The sequence below is a fragment of the Panthera leo genome, chromosome E2 (genome assembly GCF_018350215.1).
Source record: "Panthera leo isolate Ple1 chromosome E2, P.leo_Ple1_pat1.1, whole genome shotgun sequence".
In the NCBI taxonomy this organism is placed as follows: Eukaryota; Metazoa; Chordata; class Mammalia; order Carnivora; family Felidae; genus Panthera; species Panthera leo.
In genome coordinates, this window is record NC_056693.1 from 34,558,468 (window position 1) to 34,583,092 (window position 24,625).

Sequence of the window (24,625 nt, forward strand, 5' to 3'; positions counted from 1 at the left end):
GAGAACTCCCATATTGTTTCATTTTTTTCACAGGGGAAATGAATGTTCTGGTTTTAGTCCGATAGACAAATACACACATTTGTAAGCCCTCAAAGGCCTCTTCAGCAGTTCACAATGTCCTGCAATTTTATATAAAATGGGCAGTACCTATTGGAATTCCGGGGCTTTTTGTGTTCATTGTTGCTGGTGGAAACAAATGGCCCAGGACGGGTTTTTGTGTTTAATCACCCACTCCCCCATGAGCCATTAGATATGCAAATGAAATCCTCCCAATATTCAGTGACTGAGGACTCCTCCCCATCCCACCTCCACCCCTTTTATTTTGAATCATTAAAGCAACATGACTTGACTTGATCTGGGGAAGCATCAAGAACTTCAGTGGTGTCAGCTGTAATTTTGTCTTCTAGGATTAATGGAAGTTGCCACCATCATCTCTATGGCAAGGGTGTTAAAGTAAGCAAGCATGAATCCCTGCAGACCAGAACTAGGTGATGGCATCGGACTCAGAACTGAATGCAACCCGGGAACAGATCCATGCTTAACTACCCTAATGGGCATCATGTCCCTAATCAGGTCGTCAGGTGAGCCATAGTTCCCATTTAGTCAAATGAGCAGCAGAGCATAACTACCCTTCTGCTGACAAGCTGTGTTTGTTTTAATCTCTACACCTAATGTGGGGCTTGAACTCACAACCTTGAGATCAAGAGTCCCATGTTCTACCCACTGAGCCAGCCAGGCTTCCCACCTGCTGGCAGTTTTTCTATCCTTGAAATGTGGGAGGTTGAAACCCAAACATTCACTAACCCTTTAGTCTCCAACAAAGCTTCCCGGAGGGTTGGAGTCCCATTCTGTCTAGCCTTTCCCCACAAACTTTTTAAATAGAAAAGAATTTTGTTTTTAAAAATAACAGTCGGAAGGGATAGGGTTCTCAGGTGATGGTGGGAACTCAGGGACACTAACGACATTTGTTGACTTCAAAACCAGCCTTGGCAGAAGCCCGCTGGGCCAGAATGACAGACGCTACTGAGTCCGGGAGTCTGGGCCTGCAGGAGAGGGGAGCGTTGCTCAGGACGCGCCTGCACCTGCCGGAAGTGGCACGCTGGCGGCAGCCTCACTCGGCCTCCTGCTTCTCCTCTGGGATCTCCTTCTTCTCCTCTGGGATCTCCTTCTTCTCCTCCGGGATCTCCTCCTCCTCGGGGATCTCCTTCTCCTCCGGGATCTCCTTCTCCTCCGGGATCTCCTCCTCCTCGGGGATTTCCTTCTCCTCCGGGATCTCCTTCTTCTCCTCCGGGATCTCCTTCTTCTCCTCCGGGATCTCCTTCTTCTCCTCCGGGATCTCCTTCTCCTCCGGGATCTCCTCCTCCTCGGGGATTTCCTTCTCCTCCGGGATCTCCTTCTTCTCCTCCGGGATCTCCTTCTCCTCCGGGATCTCCTCCTCCTCCGGGATCTCCTTCTTCTCCTCCGGGATCTCCTTCTCCTCCGGGATCTCCTCCTCCTCGGGGATCTCCTTCTCCTCCGGGATCTCCTTCTCCTCCGGGATCTCCTCCTCCTCGGGGATTTCCTTCTCCTCCGGGATCTCCTTCTTCTCCTCCGGGATCTCCTTCTTCTCCTCCGGGATCTCCTTCTCCTCCGGGATCTCCTTCTCCTCCGGGATCTCCTTCTTCTCCTCCGGGATCTCCTTCTCCTCCGGGATCTCCTCCTCCTCGGGGATCTCCTTCTCCTCCGGGATCTCCTTCTCCTCCGGGATCTCCTCCTCCTCGGGGATTTCCTTCTCCTCCGGGATCTCCTTCTTCTCCTCCGGGATCTCCTTCTTCTCCTCCGGGATCTCCTTCTCCTCCGGGATCTCCTTCTCCTCCGGGATCTCCTTCTTCTCCTCCGGGATCTCCTTCTCCTCCGGGATCTCCTCCTCCTCGGGGATTTCCTTCTCCTCCGGGATCTCCTTCTTCTCCTCCGGGATCTCCACCAACAGGATCTGTTCACCGGGATCTGGGCCTGGGCTCATGCGGATCTGCACCGAGTGCTCCTCCGGCCCTGCCGCCCCCTCCCTGCCTTCCTCGGGCCTCTCAGGGGAGGCAGGTGGCGGAGAGCGGCGGGCTGGGGGCTCTGGCGGTGCTGGCTGGTCTGGGGCGGCGGATCCCGCCTCTCCCGCAGTGTCTTGCGAGCTCTTGGCCTGAAACCGGAAAGGGTGATTGGTGAGGCAAAGAACATCGGACATTTCTTGGAGGGGTCTTAGAGGGGTCTTGCACACCTCCCTGTTCCCCTTTCTCATACCCCCAAGGAGGAGAATGGCAGAGCACTCAGGGGTTCAATATAATGGATGAGAATTGGGGGGTTGGAAGGCATCAGGATTATTTGGTAGACACAGAGTATATTATGGTGAAGTTTAGGAATTAAAAAGCCCTGGCTGGACTTAGCGGAAGGTCTTGGGGATATTTTGGGTCTCTGTTGATGGGCAGGGCTAGAAGCGAGAGTGGAGCTGCAGGTTCAAGCCTGCCCCTGAGCCATTGAGGGAAGAGAGGCTGAGACCAAGAGGGAGAACCACCAAGCCTTTGCAAAGCTGAGCCGGCGGCCCTGTCCACTTACCAGTGGCCCTGTCCACTGTCCAGTTACCAGGGCTGGGTGCTCCTGGGTGAATGAGACAAATTCTAAGCAAACAAGGTAAAAGGCTGAGATGGCAGAAGTAGCTGTGGGCTGTCCCCCTTTCTGGAAGGTCTCAAAGGTTGAGACCTCTCCTCCGCCGGGAGAAGAATGGGCAGGATACCACTGGCATTAGGCTGGGCTCAGCCCCCATACTTGGGGACTTGGTGGGTACTTCCAACCCCAACCTTTGCGGTTCCTATGGACACTGGCCATGGTCTGTGTATCAGTAAAAACCCAAGCCTTCATGGATACTCGTGACCCCACCTGCCCTGTCTGACCCATCTCTGCATGAAAATAAATGGAAGAGAGTGGCCCCCAGAAAAGGAGGCCTGAATGGTCCACAGCTGTGCAAGACCCACATGTGAATTAAAGTGAAGGCGGTCAGCATGCTCGTGAGGAACAGAGACGTCTGAAGTTTGCTCAAGTCATAGGGTGTTGAAGGAAGGGAAGTGGGGTAGGGAACCCCACTCCAAGAACCCAAGGCAGCTCTGGGGACAAACCACTCCTTCTGTCTCAGTGTTCCTGCATGTTTTGGTATACCTGTTCCACCTTCCCCTATCGCCCTAAACTCTGACAACACTCTTCCAGGGCAAGATGGTGCCCTGATGGGGCTTCCTGAAGCATCCTGCTGTGAATGGATCCAGAAGAATCGTGGGAAGGTTGGTCAAGTGCTTCGCCATGTTCAAAATGCCTTATAAAAGATATCCAAGGGGCATCTGGGTGGCTCAGTCAGTTAAGCATCTGACTTCAGCTCTAGTCATGATCTCATGGTTTGTGGGTTCGAGCCCTGCATCAGGGTCCATGCTGACAGCTTGGAGTCTGCTTCAGATCCTCTGTCCCCCTCTCCCTCTGCCCCTCTCCTGCTCATGCTCTCTCTCTTTCTCTCTCAAAAATAAACAAATATTAAAAAAAAAAGACATCCAAGGTATCCTGCTTCATCTATACAATGCCATGTGGCAACCATGAGTAATCTGCATCTCAGAAAGCTTGAGGAACTTCCCCGGATCACAGACCTGGTGGTGACAGAGCTGGGATTTAGACCCGTATCTTTGGATTATTATTTAAGAGCTCCTTGCACTCTGCCATTCTGCCCTGATTGTTCTAAAATTGACTTTTATTAGAATTCTCATGCAAATTTAATTCACATCTCCAAGCTGCCTGGGTGAAGAGCTAATATTCAGTAGCAATAAGCCCCATTTCAGATAAAGCCTTTCACTGTACTGAGAAGAGCCTTGGAGCTCACGTCTGCTCAGTCCCACGCAGCAGCCGGCACTAAGGACCCCAACTTGCTGGTTCGACCTTGACTCTGACAGTTTGTGAGCCAGGCAATCATATCTGTCCTCAGTCTGAGGCCCTGGGTGGCTGTATCTTGAGAAGATACTGGAACCCCAGGGAGCTTTGATGTCAACTCCCAGACTCCAGATATCAAATGATCTCTGGACAGGTCCCCCAGACTCTGACACCAGCCTGGATTGAGACTAAGTTCACTAGGCTCGTTTCCTGCCCCGCCCCCCGCCCAAGACTTATTTATTTTTGAGAAAGAGAACGCAAGTGGGGGAGGGGCAAAGAGGGAGGGGAAACAGAAGATCCAAAGCAGGCTCTGCGCTGACAGCAGTGAGTCCGGTGTGGGGCTGGAACCCACGAACTGCGAGATCATGACCTGAGCTGAAGTCAGACGCTTAACCGATTGAGCCACCCAGGTGCCCCCTTTGAAGTCTGTCATGTGGACTGCAGTCCCCTCCCTGCCACGGAGCTGCTGCCTAACCACGGCCTCCTTCCCAACAGCCTCCCTAAAGGACAGTCATGAATAGTCATAATTAGTGCAATCATTCTAATTGGCATTTTTGGCATTAGTCACAGAAAAGAATCCCAGAACTAATTTTAAAATTCCCTTCAGATTTCCGAGGACTGGGGCGGGTAGGACAGTTGGCACTGTGCCTGCTGCAGAGTTTTTTCTCTTCAAATCTTTTCAAGTGTCACAGACACAAATATAAAATATGAGGACATCACTGCCATCTGGGGAGGGACATTCCCTGCCCACACCCACTGCTCCTACCTCTGCAAGTGCAGGAGGACTTCCCGTAGGAGGATTGCCCCCCTCAGCCCAGGCAGGGGAGCCTGGTCTCTCCACACCACCACAGTCGGTGGCTGGGGAAGTGGCACGCGATCCGATTCTGTCCAGTGACAGTGAGCCCTGGGACTTTTGCTGGAATCATGGGGAAAGAGGGACTTTCCGTTGGGAGTTGCTAAACCAGAAGGATGTAACCCTCGTGCCCTTGTGATGGGACGCCATCCCTGAGGAAAGCAGGAATGACAGAATGGCAAAACCAGTCCCCTGGGTATCGTCTGAACTCCTGGATCCAGCCTTGCCTGAACTGCCCAGCTACCCGACCCCCATCAATTCCCTGTTTTTTTAAGCTAACGTGAGCTGGCACCGTGACTTGCATTTCTGTCACTTGCAACCAAATGAGTCCTGACTGATGTGAAGAAGGGGGAGAGATTTCCCCACTCTCTGAGGCACCCTGGCCCTCTCTCTGGCATGAGGCTGAAATGGACAGGGAGGCTGGGGAACCAACCGCGTTACCTGTTCCAGCAACTGCTGCTGCCTCGCTGCCGCCTCCAGCGCAGCCAGTTCCTTGAGCCGGGCCCTCAGGTGGGCAAGCTTGCCGGCTTTTGCCCCCTTGGCACCCATCTTTCCTGCTACGGCCAAGGCGGCGTTGAACAGCTTGGGGGTGCCTGCCCGGGGAGGAAGGATGAACACGCTCTTCTCCTTGGGCTTGTTGTTATTTCTTAGCATGCGCCTGAAAGAAAGCAGCGCCCGTGAACATCACAAGCATGCTCTGGGAGAGAAGAAAGCATCATTCACATAGAATCCACTGGGGTTGTGGTGTGGCGGTGGTGGTTTTGGCTGGCGAACTGTGAGTAAGCAGGGCGCGAAGTGCTTTATATGTCACATCTCAGTAAGTGATGGGAGCAACCGGGACGACGTGGGTTTATAGTCTGTACCTTATAGAGGAGGAATGCAGGCTCAGAGGGGTCAAGAACTTTTCTGAGGTCACACGGGAAATGCTGAATGATACTATAACATATGGACTCAGAAATAGGATGCTCCGCTGAAAAAAGACCCAAAGCCTTTCCCTTCTCTTCCTTTTGCTTCGCTGTCATTTTGCCATCCTCACCATCACCTCTGTCAACACTTACTGAGTGTCTGTATGTGTCGGGTGCTATACTCAGTCCTTTACAGACCCTCTTCAGTGGCCCCTGAGATCCCCCTTCCTGGTGTTCCCTCCCCTTGAGGGGTGAGTGGGACATGTGACTTGCTTTCAACCAGCAGAATACAGCAAGGGTGATCAGATACCACCTTTGTGAATATGTCACATGGGATCGTGATCTCTGTCTTGCAAGGAGACGCTCCCTCACTGGCTTTGATGAAGCAAGTGGCCATGGTGGGGGAGGCCCACGTGGCGAGAACCACAGGCAGCTTCCGGCCAACAATTGGCTGGGAAGTGAGACCCCCAGTCCTACAACCATAAGACACTGAAGTCGGCTCACAGGCATGTGACCTTGGAAGCAGGTCCTTCCCCAGGGGACATTTGAGATGGGACTCAGCTCTGGCCCGCACCTTGATTATAGCCTTGCAGCAGACCCACCAAAGCCACCCCAGACTTCTGACCCACGGAAACTCTGAGGTGATCAATACGTGTGGTTTTAAAAGCTGCTCAATGTGTGGTAATATCATTACGTAACAACAGATAACTGATACACATTCTGTCATTTAAATCTCACAGAATCCTCCTCACAGGTAGGCCTTATTTTTCTCCCTCATTTCAAATAAAGATATGCAAGACCAGAGGGGTAAGTAATTTTCCCAAGGTCACACAGTGAGGAAATCACAGGGGCAGAATTAAAACCCAGATGTAAATGCAGTTTGCCACCCTGCTCTCTAAATAAGGAGACAATCTTCCATCGAACAGAGCCCCAGCCTTTGATAAGGAATATTTCACGCTACAGATATGTGATGAGTGGTTTGGCTCAAGAACAAATGAATTGTGTCTGCAGTCTAGTGGGCCTAGACTCCTAATTGGCAAATTCATTCACCAGGGCTCCAGCAAAACTTGTTTGTTTAAAAATGAGGCCATTACTGGCTGCTTATCTAATCAGAGGCAATGGATTTAAATTGTGCATATTGATATTAATTGCCCAAGACTTGCATTTTCCGGCTGGGACTCCCCCAGGAGAACACAAACATGATAATTCATCAGCGGCCTCTCCATGCCTGGCACTGTCACCTGTGTCATTTAGTCCATAACTCACAGCATGACAGTCTGTGGGAAGGCTCGGCATGGTACAAAAATGACACAAAAGATCTATCTATGGGACCTTTTCTGATTGCTAAGGGGCTGTCTCTCTTTTGAGACACTGAGCTGGCTTCTGGGACATTGCCAGATTAAGGAAATTCAGCCTCATTTTCCGATGACGCATTTTCCTATAAGTAGGATCGCACATTCATCCCTGGAGAAAGTAGCATGCGTGAGACCTTTTTGCCCCATATCTTGGAGTGGCCAAGCCAGAGAGCTGAGCACTTCACTTATTCGGGGCCTCCGCACCTCCATCTGTAAAGCAGGTAGTTTAGACAGAATCCCACACGTGGCTGTCACCAACTCAGACATCCCCAGGCTCTGTGGCTCTCAGATCGTGTCTTTTCCTTTGATGGGCAGAGCTCCCACATGATCCCCTGCCTCTGTCCTCAAGCTTGCCTTTCCAGAGAACCACCTCTCTGATGAATCATGCCACAGCTCTGGTCCCAGGGCCTCTGTGCTGCAAGGCCCGTCAGCAACTCCTTTCTCTGGCTGCTCCCCACCCCGGGCCATCACCTCAGCCCCTCGGCCTCCTCCAGTGCCAGGCACAGGCTCACCACACGTGGTCAGGAGCCTCTGCGGGATGCTAGTTGATTTGCCACACCCTCACCTAACCTAGCCAAAGAAATGGGTGGCTTTCTTGGGCCTTGCTCCTCTTGTTGGGGGAAGAAGGCAGGGTAGGGGGACCTGGAGCCCGCTCTCAGACATTAACAGTCGATTCTCACTATACCTGGTAGTGTCTCTCTGTAGAACCCCTGCAAACACCGAATTAGTGAACACCGAGTCATTGTTTCTGGGGCAAACACAGGCTTAGGTTTCTGCGAGCCTCTCATGACAACATTTTCATCAACTGATCAATATTTGTGTGTGTTTCTGTTTACAGACATCTTATGTAATACACAGTTGATTCATTACCATTGAACTCACGACGAACATCTCTGAAAGTCATGCCTCAACGAAGCTTGTCTAACCCACGTGTTTTCTCTGTAAGGCCCATCCCAGCCCTCTTGCCCTTGGGAACACAGACAGCACCTCAGCACTACACTTAGGGGCCATTTTAAATAGCAAAATCACCAATAAGGATCACAAAAATGTGAAAAAGGTGGCACTAAACAGACCACAAAAGGACGTTTGCTTCCAAGTCTTCAGACGCTTACAAGCTGAAACAATAGAGCAGAGCATCACCTTGTTCAACTTCTGCCCAGGACGTGCACTTCGGGCAACTCAAAGTTTTCAGTGCTCTGCACACATCCACGGATTACTGGGAACGCCCGTGAGTGCTGATTTCGGGGTTACAAATAAATTTTAGTGAGTAGGTGAATTGCAAACACAGAATCGCAAATACGCGACTAATGAGGATTGGCTATTATTTCCCTGTTCCTCAGGAGAGCAGGAGGAAATGGGCAAATTTTGTGGGAGAAGTTCAGACAGACCGGCCTTTGGAAGGGCCCAGTGGCTTCCCTAAGAGCAAACAGGGAAGCTGGGTTACAGGGTGGCCTCCTTCCTCAGGGGACCCCAGCATCCTGCATGTATTATGGGCCAACATCAACACAGCCTCCACTCACCTGGGGGTGCCGAAGGGGTTTTGTTAAAACTTAAGTCATGTCAAATCATTCGTCTGTGTAAAACCCCACACAGCTGCCATCTCCCTCAGAATAAAACCCAAAGCCACTGCAAGGCGTCACCTGCGAGGCCCTACCCAAGCTCATCCTCTTGACTTCTCCCATCCCATATCAAGCTACTCTTATTTTCTTGCTGGTCCACGCACACACTGAGCTTGCTCCTCCGCAGAGCCTTTGCACATGCTGTTCCCTCTGGCTGGAATGCTCTTCCCTGCAAGCAGTCCTGCTCATGCTTTTATTCTGTGCAGGTCCCGGCTGAAATACCACTTTCCTCAGAATGGTTTTTCCTGGCCAACTTATCTCAAGTAACTCCCTCCATCACTTCTGTCTCCACGATGTGGCTTTGTGTCCCCTCACAGCCCTGTGCCCAGCTGGGGATATCGCATAACCATTCATTTCTCCATTGTTGGTCTCCCCTATTAGAATTCAAGCTTTATTTGGTCCCTGCTGTGTCCCCAGGGCCTAGAACTATGTACTCAATAAATTATTGTGTGCTGTGAATGGAGGCAGTTTATTTATGGTGTCATTTCATAGAATGAGGTAGAAAATAGGAATATATGATAAAAGGCAAGGGAGGCAAAACCAGAAAACCAGATAGATAGATTTGAAAAGGCTTTATCCAATGAGAAAATTATAGAGAGGATTTAATGGATAAAGAGGAACCATTATTAATGTTCACTGAGCTCTCCCACATGCCAGGTACCTTGCTGGAGACATTCATACACACTATTTTATTTAATCTTCCCAACAACACAGTAGCGGGGATTACCCTTATTTTATAGAACTGCAGAAAACTGAGACCCGAGAAGTTGAGTAACTTCTCTAAAACCACACATCCAATACCTCACATGGACAGGGTTTGAGACCTGTAACTTCCCAAGCCTGTTGTGGATTTTCTACCACATGCTGCTGCCTCCATCACTCAACTCAAAACCTGATCTGAAGGGTTTGAAAACAACAACAACAAAAAACTGCTTTTCTAAAAACTTACCTATTCTTCAACAGTACAAAACACAGATACACGAGGTGGTTCGCTGCAGCACTGTTGAGAATTGCAAAATATTGGAAATGGCCTAAACGCCCATTCATAGAAATGGTCTGCAAGCATCAGAGGCATGCAGATGGGTCTATGGCCTGATAGAGAAGGCTTCTCAGGATTTGTTGTCATGTGAAAAAAAGCAAAGTGCAAAAGAAAGTCTACAGTATGCTACCTTTTGTGTGAGACAGAAAAGAAAAGAAAATATTCACCCATCTGCCCATTTCTGCAGAAGGAAACACATTGAGGAAGCAGCAGAAACTAATGAGCCTGGGTTTGTATAGGGGCAACCGGTGGGGGGGGGGGGGTGTAGCTGGGACAGTCTCCGGGCATCCCATTTTGTTGCATTATGACTTTGGGTGCCATGTTAATGTTTGACATATTCAAAACAACAAAAAATCAACAAGGATTGGGGGTGAGAGGAATCATAAAAAATGGGATGCAAACCTGGGTGTATTTCACATGAACAGAACACCCACACTAAAGGGAGAAAAAAGAAATGAATCCAAATAACTCTGAACACAACACTTACATCGTAGACACTCAGGATAAAGACCAAAGGAAATGCACCAAATGTTGAATTCTGCTGAGAAGGCTTCTCCCCAGCCCCCACCCCAGTGGTATGGGAGAGCAATTCTGAAACTGCTTTCTCTATATGGTAGGACTGAACAAAGGAGTTAATGTAATGAGGGTAAAGAGAGCTAAATTTCTCAGGGTTGGAGAAGAAATTTACCAAATATGGGAAAGGAACAGATTAGAAGGATTTCCATGGTGTTGGACTGAAATCGTTAGGTACAGACACAGAAACAGACAGAAAAATAGATGTTGATATATACACATATATAGATACACGTATTTTTTTAATGTTTACTGTTTTATTTTTGAGAGAGAGAGAGAGAGAGAGAGAGAACACAAGTGGGGGAGGGGCAGAGAGAGAGAGAGAGGGAAAGAGAGAATCCTAGCAGGCTCCACACTGACAGCAGCGAGCCTGATGCGGGACTTGAACTCATGAACCATGAGATCATGACCTGAGCTGAAGTCGGACACTCAACTGACTGAGCCACCCAGGTGCTCCTACACTTATTTATGCATATTTGCATGTGGGTGTATTTCCCAGCTCTGCCCACTTCAGAGCCTAGTAGCACCCCAGTAGCAATGAGCACACGGAGTGCTCAAATGTTGGTTTCTAAAAACCATTTCCACCTACAAGGAATCAAATGGCCATTTCCAGGGATGTGGCAGGGAAAGCACAAGATGACCCCAGAGCATCTTATTGTGGCTGTTAGCAAGAAAGTGCTAAAACGTGTTGGGGACGTTACAAAGAGTCACAAGAGCAAGCCTGAAGAGGCGCCTGCTGGCCAAAGGTAGTGCAATTTGACACCAAAACAATGAGTGTAACGTGATATTTATGGAACAAAACAAATCCATATTGATAAAGATAAATGAATAAACCAATAAATGGGAAGGAAGAGAAAGCTCTTCCTTAAAGTAGAATGCTCACTAATAAACGTAGAAGGCACAATACGCAGGAGTCAGAAAATTACCATTTGGCAACCACTGCGGCAATCACTGATTTAGCAAGAACCCTCAATGGGCACTGGAAGTAGCAAGTGAAGGCTTGATGGGGAACAGGAGGTCCAGATAGCCTCAGAGTGACTCCCCACTAATTACTTATCAATTTCGAAGAGAAAAATGTTAACTTTAGAGTCCAGAAGGCTTAATTAACCAAGCGATGGAAAGGAAAATCATCAATAATACTGGGAGAAACCAGCATCTCATGCCTCTCGATATGCTGCTCTAAGAAGAATACAACATCCCTTTTTTTTTTTTTTTTAAGTAAGCTCGGGGCGCCTGGGTGGCTCAGTCGGTTGGGCGTCTGACTTCCGCTCAGGTCATGATCTCACAGTCCATGAGTTCAAGCCCCACATTGGGCTCTGTGCTGACAGCTCAGAGCCTGGAGCCTGTTTCAGATTCTGTGTCTCCCTCTTTCTCTGACCCTCCCTCGTTCATGCTCTGTCTCTCTGTCTCAAAAATAAATCAATGTAAAAAAAATTAAAAAAAAATAATAAAGTAAGTTCTACAACCAACATGAGGCTTGAACAACAACAAGAGACACATCCTCTACCGACCCAGCCAGCCAGGCGCCCCCACAACATCGCTTCTGAGTAATTTCTGCCCTAATGCAGAACCTGAAGGTAATCATGAGAAAATATCAGAACATCAGCTGAATCTAAATGAAGAGACATTCTACAAAATAACTGGCCTGTCCTCTTCGAAGTCACTAAAGATGGAAAAAGGCTGAGGAACGAACCCAGATCGAAGGAGACTGCAGATACGAGGCAGTGTAATGAACAGGTGGTCCTCCACTGGATTCAGGAATAGAAAAGAAGATAGGAAAGTCCATAAAAGGCACGACTGGGACAATTAATCAAATTTGAAGATGGACTAGGGATGAGATAATAGCATCGTTTCAATACTGAATTTCCTGATTTTGATAAAGGTACAACGGTTATATAAGCGAAAGTTTTAGTCTTTACAAAATGCACACTGAAGTGTATACAGACTTTTTTTTATAAAAATAATGTACCTGGCCTTCTTCCGGAGTAACTTCTGAGACTCGGGATAATGCACCAAAATTTCATTCAGGTCCTTCTTATCCAGAATGAAGAGGTTGGTGAACCCGTGGGCGACCACATTGGCGGTGCGACGATTCCCGCCACCAACAGCCAGCAAGCTGGGGCAGAAAAGGGAGGGAGGTGAGATGTGGCAGGCTGTGGCTGTGATCCCACTAAAGTGCTCCTCTCTACTTCTTGCCTGGAGCACGGTGGCGGCCCCACACGGCGCAGAGCCGGGGCCGACCCTGCATATGTCAGCATCCACAGCCCTTGAGGACGAAGTCCCACCCGCTGGCCACCCGCCCCTCCAGCTGGGGCCCACGTCTCCTCATTTCACCCCAGCGTCCCTCTGACCTTATTTCTCCAAACACAGATCCAGCCTTCAGCGTCACCAGCACGGCCTTCCCATCAGGGCCACCCAAGACCTGCACCTGTCCTGCCTGGATGATGTACATCTCTCGGCCTATCTCCCCCTGAAACAGAGAAAGGGTGAGCCCCTCTGGCCTTTCCCAAAATGACCATAAAGGCAGCAGGGCTGGGCCCAGAGGCTGGTGGCACAGCACAGAGGAACGTGAGCCGGCATCCAGCCCCACCACCAACTTGGTCGCTTCCCCTCTGGGGCCTCAGTCTCCCCATCTGTGGATTGGGGAGAGTGGCCACCCCGAACCTGCCTGACAGGGTTATATGGGGAGTTAGTGGTGTGATGGAAAGGAAAATTCGAGGTAAGCTAGGAGGTGCGGGTGCAATGCATTCTGCAAACTCCCATTGATACACTCCAGTGGAGGGCCCAGAGGCATGGAAAGTCCAACAGTGGTTCATACAATAAGCTGATACCTGTGCCTACCACATACCACTTCAGGAGCTTGGTAAGCATTGGCTGATTGAAATAGGAATGAAAACAACATCAATCATGTTGTCTGGCCCTTGTATAACGTTCGTTCATCTGTGCGAGGCACTGTTCTAAGTGCTTTATGTGTCTGAGCCTGCTTAATCCCCAACAGCTCTGGGATACGAACTCTTTGCCCGAGGGCACAAAGCTAGGCCAGGGGAGAGCAGGGATTTGAACCCAGACGGTCTGGTTCCAGACTTTATGGTTGTTGTGGGTTAAACTGTGTCCCTCCCAAACTCACTTGGTGAAGTCCTAAACTCAGTTGCTCAGAATATGACCTTCTTTGGAAAGAGGGTCATTGCAGATATAATTAGTTAAATTAAGATGAGGCCGAACTGGAGTTGGGTGAGCCCCTCACCCAACATGACTGGTGTTCTTATAGAGGGGACATTTGGACAGAGACAGGCATACAGAGAAGACAACATGAAGTGACCCAGGGAGGGGAGAGCCATCTATAAGCCAAGGAGAGAGGAGTGGATCCTTTCCTCACAGCCTTGAGAAGGAACCAACCCCTACCGACACCTTAATCTTGGACTTCCAGCCTCCAGGATGGTGACACAATACATTTCTGTTGTTTAAGCCACCCAATCTCTGGTCCTTTGTTACAGAAGCTGTAGCAAACTATTTCAATGGTCTTAGCCCCAAATTAAAACAAATGATGAATGAATAGCTTGCTTTGGACTGCCATCAGAAACCCCGTCTGTTATGCACCTTCTGATCCTCATGCCCCCAACAGACCCCTACTTCCTGTGGGTCACGCCTGAAAGGACAGAGATCAAGGGCAGGTAAACTGATTACACTTCTGATTCATCTGACAAACGTTTCCTGGACATCTCACACGTGCATGAGCTTCTTAACAAACGAGAAGTTTCATTTCCCTGTTTCTGTGTTCAATTTGACACGGACTGAAGGGTCTAAAGAGCTCACCCTCACCTCACTAACCAGCCCTGGTTGGGGGGGCGGTGAGGGCGGGGTGCTCCAGGGGTGTCTCAGAGAGATCATCGCGGAGCAAAACTGGACAGCAGAGGGTGCCATTCGCACTTGCTCATCAAGGGCTCACTTCCACCTGCCGACTCCAACCACCTGGCTGACGCTTCCTCATTTGCAGTAGATTCTACATTACCCTCAAGGATAATAACAGCAGCAATGGTACCTCTTCTGTGCCAGCACGGTGCCAAACTCTGTAGGCACAACTTACTCAATTTTCACAACCATCCCATGAGGCGGTACCCTCAATATCCCTACTTTACCCATGAGAAGAGAGAGAGTCAGAGAGGGGAAGCCAGTGCCCCAAGGCTGCACAGCTAGGAAGCAGCTCCAGCATCAGACAAATCACTCTATTGCTCCCAAACCCCTTGGCCTCTAGGGCTGCCTCTCTAAATTCTCAACCATCTGTAACACTGTTTCCCCATTTCCCTGGGCTCTCTGCTTCCAGAAACTTCACTGCTGCACAGCATACAACTTGGAGATGGGGGCCTTCTTGGGCTGGTTTCCTGAGTCTTACAGGGGTTGCTTGGGCTTTTTTTTTTCACCCCTGTCTTGACAGCTTGGGAACAAGAGGACTCAAACCTGAGTTCCTGTCCTTCCACCTTAACCACTCACTCACCAGGTGACCTTGGTCTCACCTTGAAGAATGGAAGCAGAAGCCCTAGACATGTGGAGCCCTGGGTTCAAATCCAAATGTTTTCCAGGATCAGAGGGGTGGTTTAAGGAGTGAGGGGGGCCTGGTATGGGGCAGTGGGGAGGGGTGGGGCCTGTGGTATCAGGAGGGAGGGCAATGTTCCCCTTCAGGGGACTCTTGCTATTTAGGAAAGGAGGGCTCAGTGCTAACAGATTTTTTTCTGTTTTCAGCCAGAAATCTGACTTTCTATGCAAAGCTTCAAATTAAAAAAAAAAAGTTTTAATGTTTACTTATTTTTGAGAGAGAGAGAGAGACAGAGACAGAGTGCTAGTAGGGGAGGGGCAGAGAGAGAGAGAGAGGGAGACACAGAATCCGAAGCAGGCTCCAGGCTCTGAGCTGTCAACACAGAGCCTGGTGCAGGGCCTGAACCCATGAACTGTGAGATCATGACCTGAGCTGAAGTTGGATGCTCATAAAACTGAGCCACCCAGGCACCCCAAAACCTTCAAGTTTTTAAAGGTTGGGGACTATTTCAACATTTTTTTAGGATTAGGAAAAAAAAAAACACAAAACAACGAATGGGCTGGCTGCTATGCAAAGGCCATCAGTTTGCAACCTCTGACCTATCCCAGCCCTTCTGCTGCCCCATTTTTCTGAAAGGAAGCCCAAGACCCTGGGAGCAGTTTCATCTACACAGTCAAGGACCTACTTCTCGTTAGGTTGGTCACTTTCCTTTTCTGGAAAGTGGGGTTCCTCATCCTGATTCCCCTGGTCCTGTGTCAAAAGGAGCAAAGCCTGAGGCACACCTGAGTTCAATGCCAAACAACCCAGGAGCCCTGGGGTCAGCTCACTGGTGCTATAGTCCCTGTCCCTCCCCAGCAATTCTGCTCTCCCTGGGCTTGCAAACCCCCTGGGCCTTCAGAGGCACCCCCTTCAGCACAGCTCCTAGCAGGGAGATGCGCTGTAAATCCCAGACTGCCTTGCAGCTGCCTCAGGCCACTCACCTTCTTGCACACATAGTCATTGGGCAGGTAGACGACAGAACGAAGCCTCTTCAGCATGTCAAAGATCAACTGTCGGTCACAGCCCTGTCCCCAGGAGGAGGGGGAAAGAATGCCCGTTTAGAGGAGGGTGGGGGCTTGGGGCTTCCCAGAACCCTGGGGATGAGGGCGCTAGGTGGGCCATACCTGGAAGAGAGCCACTTTACTGACAATGTCATAGTTCACATCGATGGCGAGGTCTAACCGCATCTTGTCCGGAAGCTGCACCATCAGTTCTGACTCATCTGCAAAGGAGACCCTGGCAATGGTCAGAGACACATCCAGGCCTCTACCCCCACTCCCCCCACATGGGACCCCAGCCACGCCATTCCTCTGTTATCTAGAACCACTCTATACTGGGAGAGTACCCTCTCTGGGCTTTTTGGATGCTATTCCCTCTGCAGGAAACGCCCCCGTAGTTAACTTCCACTCATCCTTCAGAACCCAGTACTCCTCCAAGAAGCCTTCTCTTGAGATTCCCCCACCCGCTATTATGTTAGCAGTCTCTGTGCTGTAGCGCTGATCACACTCTTTATTGCAATGGTTTGTTAATACTAGTCTGTCCTCCTCATGCTCTAAGAATGTTAGCAAGAACTGAGGTATTTCAAACACTGTTTTACAGAGCTTTACAGAGATGGTTTTATTAAATCTCCCAGCAACACAAGAGGTGCCCACTACTATAACCCCCACCTTACAGAAAGGGAGGTTCAGGAGGGCAGTGACTTGCTCGCAGCCCAGGGGGATGGAATCAGATCCCACACAGGCCGTGGGGCTCCAAGGCCAGTCCCAGGAGAGTAGGGGCCCTGTCTATTTTTCCCCGTGATGGGTCTGCAGTGCTCAGACCTGGCACTGAATGAATGGGGAGCCTGGCACAGAATGAATGTCGGTACTGGGGACAAGAAAGGCACAACCTGACCCCAATCCCAATTCCCTTCTACTCCACCACAATTATTTATGGGCTCAAGAGCTGATCTGTATGACCCTGGGCAGGTCAGAGCCCTCTCTCATCCTTAATGTGCGCCCTTGTGAAAGGGGGCAATGATTCAGATGTCACAAGTCCATCACTGGCACAGACGAGGCAATGCACGTGAATGTGCCTTGTGTAGAGTGAGCACAGTAGCAACGGACGCTAATGAAGATTCTACACTCACAGATTTGACAACACCTTCAGCTCAGGAGAGCTTGGAGTTGAGGTGTAGCTTCTTCAAGGCCAGAGGGAAGCCCATGGAAGCAGTGAGGGGGCTCCTTAATTAGCTGAGAGAGTTGAGGGGGCTCTAAGGCACACAGTCAGTGGACCACAGGCTTGTCAGAGGGCTCCAAAATGATGTCTACGCTCTGAAAACGAAATTACTAGCTCCCAAAGATAAAAAGGAAACTGGAAAAAACATAACTGTAAATAAATCAACATATAAATAGCATATTCAAATTTTATGAAGGGTTCCGTTTAGAATTCACAAAAACTTCACTACATTTGAAAACAACGTACAGGTTAAGGTTCTCCCACTTTGCAAGAATTCCTGGGCACACCCCAGTTCTCCTGACAAGAAGGCAGAAACAGTGGTGAATGAAATGCATGGTTGTAGCCAAATAATTTCAGAAGGAAAGCATAACATCAAAAAGTTGACAAACAATATATGTGTATGTGTGTATATGGAAAGAGAAAGCGAGAGGGGGTCTTCCTTCTCTCCTGATTTCAACTGTACTTCCATCTCTGATGGGGATGTATTTCAAGGCAGGTGAAGTGAGAGGGCAGGGCATCCAGAAGACACGGCTCTCAAGTCTTCAGGGGTCTCTCGACGGCCCAGCCTGGGGCACCTCACAGACCTCCCTAGGCCCCTCTCACTTAAGTAAGTGTTCAGGACCCCAGGGATACAGGGTCAAAGGTTGGGACCAAAAAGGCAGGGCCCCGGGAGGAGGTGGCCAGGGGGTAGCTGCCTGGCAGCCGGGCCACTGGTCTTACCCAGCATGCCTTGGGACTGCCAGGTGTATTCGTACCAGGTCTTGACACGGTTCTGTACGGACCTGGGGATCTTGTAGAAGTTCATGTACTTCACTGTGCTGTCCATGCAGCTGCGGTAGTAGGTCTGCCCTGCAGTGGCGGCCCCCACCACGTCTCTCATCTAGGGCCGGGGAGGAAAAGTCAAGGATCAGAGTGGGGCTCTGGGGACATGTCATGGGCATGTTTACTCTACAGTGACCAGGGGTGCTCGAGGAAGGGGGATCAGGAGACAGGGAATTCCATGTCTACACACAGAGACAGGGGACTGTCTGACAAGGAAAACTCCATCTCCAAGGTGGACATGGGACGTGAGGGCCCCTGGGGCCCCACCAGGAGGAGATGCCTCGCTGGGCTGGGCTGATTCTGGTACGACATGGCCCCTTGGTGCCAGAGGCCACTTTGAACTTACTGGAGGAAATAACTCAGTGTACTGCCCTGCAGGGCAGGGCCCCTAGAGGCAATTTTGAGGCTGGCTGATTGCGGCCCCATGTGCTGATTAGAACATGAGATGCACCCCCAGCATATTAGATACTCTCAAGGTTTCTCTCCAAGGGAACAGCCCAAATTCCCAGGCTTTGCAGAAAGCCATTCGGCCCAGCTCTCCAAAGACACCCCAAAGGGACTGACATTTCAAATGGAAGCAACGGCAGAGAAGAATTGGACCCAGACCTCTGCACCATCCTCTTCACCCGGCAGGCCCCAGGGCTCCAGCCTCCTGACTCGAGGTCCTGTGCTCTTTCCCGGGCTTAGTTCAAAAGAAATGGCCACAGACGGTGACATCTGTGGCAGCGGTGGGAAGGAGACGGGCCCCGCAGGCAGGTGCGTGGCAAGCCAGACCAGGGACCCAGGTACCTGTCCGATCATCACAGAGAAAGCAAAGACACCGGTGAAATAGTTCAGCCCCTGGAAGATAATTTCGAAGAGTGTCTTGGGGTCGGGCAGCCCACCAATGGTGATGAGGGTCTTCACAGCCCAGTAGTAACAGCGAATGTAGCTGGAGAGAGAAGAAGAAGGGGACCGCGGTCAGCAAAGGCCCCACCGTGCTGAGCCTGGGTGTCCTGCTCTGACAGATGTGCATTGTGCAAAAAAGAAAACCTTTATACCTTCTAAGTGCAAGGAAAACAGCTGCACGTGCATAGAGCGCTCTGTACTTTCTGGAGTGTGTTCACAGATGCTGTCTTGCTGGGTTGTGGCTCTGCCCCAACCCTGAAGGGGCATGTTATCACCCCCATTTACGGATGTGGAAACTGAGGCTCTGGGAAACTGCTCAAAACACTTGGCAGGAGGATAGACCAGGGTCTTCTGACTCCTGATGCCTGGGCTCCCTCAATATTCTTTCAATTTCCACCAACTTCCCTTGGCCATCCCACCATGTTGGTTCATGGAAAGCAAGAGCAACATCAGACTTGGAAGATACCTTGAGGGCTATCTTTTCTGACCCTCTCCCTTGCCCATCCATTTTCCAGACAGGGAACCTGAGGCCCCAGAAGGGAAAGGAAACACTCAGGGTCACCAGCTGGCAAGGTCTGGAGCTGGAATCAGAACTCAGGTTGCCATACGTTTCTCTGAGCTGTCACCCCACTGTTGGTAATCACTCTACACAGGCACATGATCCAGGGAAGGGAGGTATGGGTGATGGGGTCCCACTCGGTGGTAAAAGGAATAATAGATGCCCCAAGCTGATCTCATTATCACAAAGAAATAAGAGTCCCTCATATACCTGTTCATGCCTTCAGGCTGTGCCTTCCCAGGGGTCAGCAATGGGTGAGGTCAACAGAGCTTAAAGACAGGACAATCCCAGCTGGCTTTCCTGTCTTCCTACCAGGGCACCCAGGAGGCATCCAGAGCCTGCCCTGGCTCCCGTGTCCTGACACACGCACACTTTCAAGGTCCCTGCACAGCTCCACAATCAAGAACATGATCCGGCTAGCAGATAATCCAGCCTGAGGATGGCCCCAAACGGGTCCTCCCCTGAGCTCCATTCACCAGCTAATTATGCAGAGTCATAGTTAGAACACAGGCCCTGGAGCTGGACTGCCCCAGCTCGAACCCAGCTCTGCCACTTCCTAGCTGCGTGATGCGGATGAACTACTCAGTCTCAGCAAGCCTCAGCTTCTTTCTCCTAAAATGGGCATGATGGCAGTGAAACATCCTTCACAGGGTGATCGTGAGGATGAAATGAGGTGCTAGAACTGACGGGCTGTCAGTACACGTCAGCGACCACAGCCTTCACTGTTACTGGTGCCTGCCACATGCCTGCGGTGGGGAACAGGCTTGCCTGTGTCCTCAAGAAGCTCACCCCCTGGTGGGGACAGGCAAGAAATCGTGCAATGAGCACAGGGAGGGGGAAGCAGAGGTTGTTGGGAAGTTGAGGGGGGTGCTCTGCCTCTGACTACTAGCTACAAGGCCTGGGGCAGGGCTGCCCGCCACCCCCCCCCCCCCTACACAGAGATCCCAGGACAACACAGGCCTCCCCTGTTAAGTCCCCCATCATACTGGTCCCAGCCACCAGAGGGCGCAGCCATAAGCACAGACACAGCTGACCTCTGGCTAGGAGCTTGGGGGGGGGGGGGCGGGGGGCTGCCAGGCCACCCGACAGAAAGGCGACATGAGCAACGTCCCCAGAGCTTTCCCCACACTCTTTCTGATTGGAGGAATCTTCTGTTGGCCTGGCATTTCTGAGGCCTCCCTGAAGTCCTTGTGTCCTGTGGGGACCCCTACATGCTCCAGGCCAGGCAGAAGCAGAGCAGGATAAAGGACCCAGCTCTGTGGGAACTTGGGTCCTCAAGCCCCTGGCTCACAGCAGACACTCAACAAATGGTCACTATTTTGAAAGTGATTATTACCCATAATATTGGACTTCTGGAGGAATCCTTTACCATTTGTGGTTTTGTGGCACATATTGGGGGTTCCCTGTAGGATTTCGTTTGGAGAAGAGTAGTGTGGCCAAGACAGTGTGCCCCTTCCAAGGTCCCTGCAGAAGGGAGTCCCAGACAGCTGTCCCCTGCCCTCCCCCTCCCTGCTTGCCATTCCATCCTGGGCCTGCCCATGATGGGCCTGCCAGGCCTGCTCCTGGGACTTGGGTTTAAGCTTGTTGGGGCACAAACCCCTTTGATGGATAGATATGGAAAGCTAGCAATCTTCTCCTTAGGGAAGCCAGCAAGTTCTCAAAACTGGGCTCCAATTTCCAGGGTTGGGAGTGGGACCCCCTTATATCTCTGGATCCCAGGTTGGGAACCCCTTTCCTGGTATGCCGGCTTCCCCATAAGAATGAGTGTAGCCAGGAGGTGGTCACTGACTCCCATCCAGGCACGAGCTGGACGTGTTACACACATTAGTTTATTATTCCTCACAAGAAATCTGAATACAAGACTATTCTCATGTTGTAGAGGAGAAACTGAGTCTCTGAAAAAGGAAGGGCCTCAGCCAAGGTCACTGAGCTAATTTCAATGAACAGCTTCTATTCTTCCTACCCTGGCCTCCTGTCCCTAAAGCCTGTGCGCTGGATCTCCAGGCTCACTCCCCTGGTCTGGACCTCGCGTGCTTCTGGTTTCCTTCCCACACTGCCCTCCCTTCTCTCGATCACAGAAACCCTTTGTCTGGGCCTTTTGTTGCTCCCCCTAACTGCCTCCTCTGCTCCTGTCCTCTATGTCTGTCCCCACCTCCGCCAATACCAGCAGAGTCCCCTTTCTGAGATCCCCCAGGGTCTTGTCATCCCCCTGCTTAAAAGGTTTTGAGGCAAGAGGTGAGAGGGTAACTGGGTTAGCTTTCCATATCCATCCGACCTTTGAAAATGTGGCAGGGGCGCCTGGGTGGCTCACTCCGTTAAGCGTCCAACTCTTGACTTCAGCTCAGGTCATATCTCACCATTTGTGAGTTCAAGCCCCACATCAGGCTCTGCGCTGGCAGTGTGGAGCCTGCTTGGGATTCTCTGATTCCCTCTTTCCCTCTCTCTCTCTCTCTGTACCTCCCTGTCCCCAAAATAAAAAAAAAAATTTTTTAAATATTAAAAAAATGTGGCAGCATATGGGAACTCCCTGTACTTTCCTATCGGCTCTTCAGTAAACCTAGAATTGCTCTAAGAACATAGTGTACTAATTAAAATAATAATAATTTTTTTAATCTTAAAAATGTTCATATCCTTGGCCCTGCCGTCTCCCCTTAGGAATTCAGTGTGAGGAAACAATCGGGCCAGAGGACAAAGATTCATATACAGAGATGCACACTGCGATATCACGTGTCAGACAGAAGAACTGGAAACACCTTCCACGCCCAATGATGATGGAATGGTTGAAGGGATGCTGGCCTCTCTGTACAGCGGGGCAGTGGGGGGTGGGTGTAGACAGTGGCTTGAAAACAATTCAGTGATGGGCAAATATGCATGATATAATGCATATCCCTGTGGGCTACATACTTTTCTACATTTTCACATTTCTAAAATTAGGATGTATCTTACAATATGTGTACATTTATTGTAATATTTCTTTTTTTCCAAAAGGCTGTGTTGACTCAATATTGTATCATATAATTAACTGACTCTTAGAATCAAAGAAATATAGTGAAGTATGTTCCTGATCTTTCTTTCTTTTTAAGTAGGCTTCATGCCCAGCACGGAGCCCAACATGGGGCTTGAACCCACAAACCTGAGACTAAGACCAGAGCTGAGATCAAGAGTCAGACACTTAACCGACTGAGCCACCCAGGCGCTCCCTGATCTTTCTTTTATAGTCAGAATAAAGATATATGAAACAAAGAACAGCAAAAAAGAACTCTCTACTGGTTCTCCATTGCCTAGAACCACACCATCCAATAAAAATATGATGCGACCCATATAAATGTAATTTAAAATTTTCTAGTTGCTACTTTTTTGCTAAGTAAAAAGAAACAGGTGAAATTAATTTCAGTAATGTTTTTTAGTCAACCCAAAATATCAAAATCAATATTTGACACGTAACCAGTATTTTAGACATTAGCAATAAGGCAGTTGACTTTTTCTTCATGTCCTCCGAACCTGCGTGTAATTCACATCTGTCACACCGCGTTTCAAGTAATTGGTGGCCCCATGTGGCTAGTGGCCACAGTATTGGACCATCCTCTCTACCACACAAGATGGCTCCCAGTGCCCTGATGCCACCATTTTGCACCTCCACACCTTTCTATGGGCCGCTCCCTCCCCCAGGGGTTCTCTGTCCCTTCTCTCCACCTACCGAGGCCAAAATCAAACGTAACTTTTTGGAATTGACTGTCCCATGCCACCTTCTCCACACCTCTCCAGCACCGGGCAGATGGTATGCCAGTGTAGACTGTTGCCACGCTGCCGGGGTTAAAATCCCAGCTCTTGAACTTATGAAGTCACCGTGTGACCTTGGGAGATCATTTCACATCTGTTACCTCATCTGTGAAACAGAGATGATGACGGTACCTACCTCGTGTCCTGGAAGATTACTGGAAGGATTAAGTGAATTGCTAGGTTAAGTACTTCAAACAGTACCTAGTAAGCGTTGTCTGTTCTAAGTGCTTGTCGCTATTATTAGTAGCAGTACAGTTGCCATCATCATTATTTGAGCACGTCCCATAATGTAAGGCAGCTCTCTGGATTGGCAGGAAGGTTCGCCTTGTGTGCCAGCTTCTGCACGGCTGGTGATTAGCCAGGAAGCAATGTGGAGAAGTGTGCTCCGGCCTCCTTCCCACTTGGACGTGACCATGGGGTAGAAGGGTAGACGCACATGTGAAGTGAATTTGCCAACTCTACTACACTTTGGGAGGCTGAAAGGATCTTTCTAGCAAGCCTTGTTCACGTCTGTGCTCGCCTCCGCCCGGCCCGTGGCAGGTGCTCAGGAAATGTGAGCTCAGTGAGGACACGGAGACGTGGTCCTCAAGCTTTATCATGTCAATGGTGGCTTGGGAGCAAGGTGGCCTCAGTAACATGGTGGCGATGGGACTCCCTTCCGGGACTTTTAGGACTGTGAATTACAGCCCAGGAAGAAGACTGTGGCTCACCCGTTTCCCACGCCATCGTAAACCCAGTGAGTGGAGCCGATGCCCTGATAGGCTGACGCCCAGTAATACAGACATGAGTTCAAATGCAGACTGTAGAGCAGGTAAGCCGTAGTCCTGATCACCCTGTGAAAGAAGGAAAAGCATGAACACAGTGGCAGGAAGGGCGGCCATGACACCTCACCCCAAGGGTAGGGACTGCTGGGAACAAGTCCACCTTCACCTCCCCCAACGCCCACCTCAGACATCGCCCTGTTGGAGCTTCACAGCCCTGCCCCGCTGCCTGACAGGATGAACATCTGGCTGCGGGGACCCAGCCAGTGGCCGGACTGCACCAAGCGGATGCTCTTTTGAGACTGCGCCAGCTAGGGCCGGTGGTGTGTGAACAGCCAGCTATCAAGGCCGGGGGCTGGAATGACCCCGAATTCCACGTGCAGACAGTTTTGGGGGAGTGAAGGACCAGACGGGGATGTACCCTTGGAGAGGGGCAGAGAAGGGACAGATGTGTGCAGAGAAGTGCCACTCCGTGAGCAATGTGGGGAAGCTTTGTCCCTGAGCGTGGCCTGGCTGATCTTGTGCCCCGTTCTCAGACATCCAAGAGGTGGCCACCATTCCCCCATGTTTGAGTTAGATTGCAGGGCTCTGTTCCCTGAGCTGAGACCAAAATGAGGCCCGGCTCCCTGGAAACACGGGTGAGCCATGCATCTCAACCTACGTGTGCCCTCCTCACAATTGGGGGAAACGGGACATTCCTGGTTCTCTAAAAAAAAACCCAAACATCCCTTCAGAGAAGGGCCAGGAAAAGGCC

The 24,625-nt window shown here is 50.3% G+C and overlaps 1 protein-coding gene across 1 annotated transcript in view; it reads right to left on the reverse strand.

Annotated features, from left to right (window-relative positions):
* Window positions 1-1,897: 1,897 nt before the first annotated feature.
* The window catches only part of CNGB1 (cyclic nucleotide gated channel subunit beta 1), a gene marked incomplete at its 3' end in the record, with an annotated part of 63,540 nt that continues 40,812 nt past the window's right edge, over window positions 1,898-24,625 (reverse strand). Inside the window, exons 24-32 of the mRNA XM_042917913.1 lie at window positions 23,821-23,943; window positions 18,673-18,814; window positions 17,782-17,941; window positions 15,969-16,066; window positions 15,786-15,869; window positions 12,626-12,744; window positions 12,244-12,390; window positions 5,225-5,441; window positions 1,898-2,170 (exon numbers count right to left, since the gene is read on the reverse strand). Of these exons, the coding sequence (XP_042773847.1) occupies window positions 1,898-2,170; window positions 5,225-5,441; window positions 12,244-12,390; window positions 12,626-12,744; window positions 15,786-15,869; window positions 15,969-16,066; window positions 17,782-17,941; window positions 18,673-18,814; window positions 23,821-23,943 (1,363 nt within the window). The remainder of the gene's footprint in view (window positions 2,171-5,224; window positions 5,442-12,243; window positions 12,391-12,625; window positions 12,745-15,785; window positions 15,870-15,968; window positions 16,067-17,781; window positions 17,942-18,672; window positions 18,815-23,820; window positions 23,944-24,625) is intronic.